Here is a 3434-nt window from a genome sequence, read left to right on the forward strand (position 1 = left end):
TCCGTCCGAGGGGCTTTGCACAGTTCGCAAAGCAAAGCACAACACATTATTGCTTGGTGTATTTTGTAATAAGACAGAACCTAATGTGGCATAAAAAGGAGTGTCGCAAAGTAATACAGCCGATTCGAGTACAACGAATGTAGCTACCTCTATAACAGCCAATAACACATGTACTGGAAACACGCCTAACCATTCACCAGCTTCTTTGCCGTCAGTGCTGTTGGCCACGGCGTTTGTGGAAGCACGTATTCTGAATGGACACAGACAAATCTTCCGAGCATTAATCGATAACGGAGCCGAATCTACATTCATTAGTGAGTTTGCAGCACGACAGCTGCAGTTACTACGTACAGTAGTTAACATCCCGTTCAGCGGTGCAACTAGTACGAGCGTGGCTTGTGCGAAGGCATTGCCCAAAGTAACTATTCGATCACATAAATATGATTTTGAGACGGAGTGTATCGCCTTGGTACTTCCAAGGTTAGGGAACATTACACATAGTAAGCATATCCCGAATACCGGATTCCTATAAATGGGCCAGTTAAAGTTAGCTGATCCCAGGTGGTACCAACCCGGTGCTATTGACAACATCATGAGTGTGGCAGACTACGCCATTATAATATGCAGCGAGGTTAAACAAAGCGCTACTAATGGAATGGTGGCACAGCATACGCAACTAGGCTAGATCATCTTTGGTGGGATAACTGATTATAAGAGTATGACTGGTGCTCACAAAGCCCAGTGCTACAACACACACATCGACTTGGAGCATACCTTGCGTCTTTTTTGGGAACCTGAGGAACTCAACGAGCGTCAAACCATGACGGAAGATGAAGTATACTGCGAAAACCTGTTCAAGCAAACTACAAGGCGTAACAGTCTAGGCCGATACATCGTAAAAATCCCTGGTCGAAAGGGCGCTGACCTTCAACAGCTTGCATCTAGAAAGCAAGATGCGCTATTATTGTTAGAACATACACATCGAGGGCTTGCTCGCGAACCTAAACTTAAAACATTTTATAAAAAGTGTATGACAAACCACAACAATGATAGTCACATGTGCTATTTACCACACCACGGTGTGTCGAAAGCTTCGAGCACTACTACAATACTTCGCGTGGTATTCAATGCCGCACGGAAATACTCCACTGGGGTATCGCTGAACGACTGTCTGTACAATGGGCCAAAGATGCAGAATGATTTGGCCAATATTTTGCTGAATTGGCGACAATACAAATTTTCATTTACGGGTGACATCGAGAAAATCTACGGGCAGATTTTGGTGGATCGCGAATGCAGCACTTCAACGAATCTATTGGCGTACTTCTACAGAGGATTCACCCACCTGCTATATGCTAATGACCGTAACGTATGGGACTAATTGTGCGCCATACTTGGCACTTAAATTCTTACGACGTCTCGCAAATGATGAATTCCCTCAAACGGCAAAATCACTCGAAACTGAATTTTACGTATATGACGTCTTATCCGGAGGCGACACACACGATGACGTTATCAACAATATGCATCAATTAAAATCGCTGCTACAGGTCGTCGGTTTTAGTTTGCGCAAGTTCAACTCCAACGCTATTGAGGTCTTGAACGCTATTGAGCCATGTGATGGTGATCCATCGTACACATTGGAGTTAGGCATGAGCGACCAGACCAAGGCTTTGGGAATAGGTTGGCTTACTCGTACTGATATGCTAGCGTATAGCATTGATTTGGATTACAGCATTACGTGCTTCAACAAACCTCAATTGACGAGTGATGTTGCTAGAGTATTCGATCCGTTGGGACTCGTGGCTCCTGTAACCATAACCGGAAGTTAGATTGGGGTAAGATCCTACCCCAAAATATTCAGCGTCAATGGACAGTTTATCGAAATGAATTACAACAACTTCAAAACTTGCATATCCCGCGTTGGATTAAAGTAGCCGTGAACTGCACCGTGGAACTACAGGCATTCTCTGATGCCTCTAGCGCAGTGTACGCTGCTGCAATCTACATAAAAGAAACAACTGAGAGTTATAATTCGGGCAATTTGATAATGGCGAAAACGAAAGTGGTAACTTTAAATCGACTGTCAATTCCACGACTGGAATTGTGTGGTGCTCGTCTCGCTGCGGTTCTCTTGGCAAAAACCAAAGATGCATTATCGTTCAAAGTTGATCGATGGCTACTGTGAACGGACTCCGTAGCTGCGCTTTGTTGGATCCGATCGTTACCAGGCAAATTGAAGCAATTTGTTTCGAACCGTATCACGCACATTCAGAGCGTCGCTTCCGACGTAGCCTGGCGCTATATTTCAACGAAAGACAATCCGGAAGATTCGGCTTCGGGAGGTATTTCGGCCAACAATTTACTGTCAAACGCACTATGGTGGAACGGGCCAGTATGGCTTTCCTTGAATGAACAATACGGGCCTCAACATAAAATAATTTTTCCGGAAAATATTCCAGAAACCACAGAAGTCACTGTTTGTACAGTACAACTTAATAATCAAGACTTGTTGTATACAATTACTACAAAATATCCGAGCCTCGACAAACTCATTGCTATAATTGGATGGTGCTTACGGTTTTCAAATAAGTGCCGAAACAAATGGAGTGTTTTGGCATCGTTTTGCAGCTGGTAAGAATGGTACAAAGCGCTAAAGATACTCAGTAAGATGACGCAACAAGATGAATTTAAGCATGAAATGTTACAAACAGCAAAAAGAACTTAAAAAAAAGTAAGCTAAGAAAGCTGAAATTAATACTGGATTCTGAAAGAATTATGCGTCTACGCGGGCGATTGCAGCAAGCAGATATGCCGTTCAACGAAAGATGCCCTATTTTCATGCCCACACGGCATCCTATCACGTCTTTAATTGTGCACCATTCTCATTATCGGTGTCTTCAAGGCGGTACGCAAGCAACACTAAGTTATGTAAGACGCCAGTTCTGGGTTATCGATCGGCGTACGGAAGTGAAACGCGTAATACGCAGCTGTGTCAAATGTTATCGACATACTTGCACCCCACACAACCAAATGATGGGCGATCTTTAAGCAGCACATTACACTGTAACATTCCCGTTCATGTACACTGGCGACCATTCAACGTACGAGCAACCAAAGGGCAGGGACACAAGGTATAAAGGTTACGTAGCATTGTTAATTTGTTTGGCCAGTAAAGGCATTCATTCTTAAGTTGGTAAGCGATATGACAACTCAATCATTTATTCATGCATTAGAACGTTTTTTATATGCACGGGGAATCTGCTCAGACATGTATCTCAACAGAGGTCTACATTTGTTGGTGCTGACGCGCTCATGAAAGAAGAACTTGAAGAATTTCGGAAGCAGTTAGACGCCGCGGCTAGCTATGCCTCACGGACTGGTATAAACTGGCACGTCATACCCCCAGTAGCTCCAAACTTTGGCGGGCTTTG

General features: G+C 43.9%; 1 protein-coding gene across 1 annotated transcript; it reads left to right on the forward strand.

Annotated features, from left to right (window-relative positions):
* Window positions 1-718: 718 nt before the first annotated feature.
* Window positions 719-1381, forward strand: LOC118734872. Its single transcript, XM_036464523.1, has one exon. It carries the CDS (start codon window positions 719-721, stop codon window positions 1379-1381), a length of 663 nt encoding a protein of 220 aa, XP_036320416.1.
* Window positions 1382-3434: the final 2053 nt, after the last annotated feature.

The sequence above is a fragment of the Rhagoletis pomonella genome, unplaced genomic scaffold (assembly GCF_013731165.1).
Source record: "Rhagoletis pomonella isolate Grant_MI unplaced genomic scaffold, Rhpom_1.0 Rhpom_scaffold_00001, whole genome shotgun sequence".
In the NCBI taxonomy this organism is placed as follows: domain Eukaryota; kingdom Metazoa; phylum Arthropoda; class Insecta; order Diptera; family Tephritidae; genus Rhagoletis; species Rhagoletis pomonella.

What these genes read in the sequence shown, in the direction of transcription:
- LOC118734872 (XM_036464523.1), top strand. Translation starts at nt 719, where the DNA reads ATGACTGGTGCTCACAAAGCCCAGTGCTACAACACACACATCGACTTG.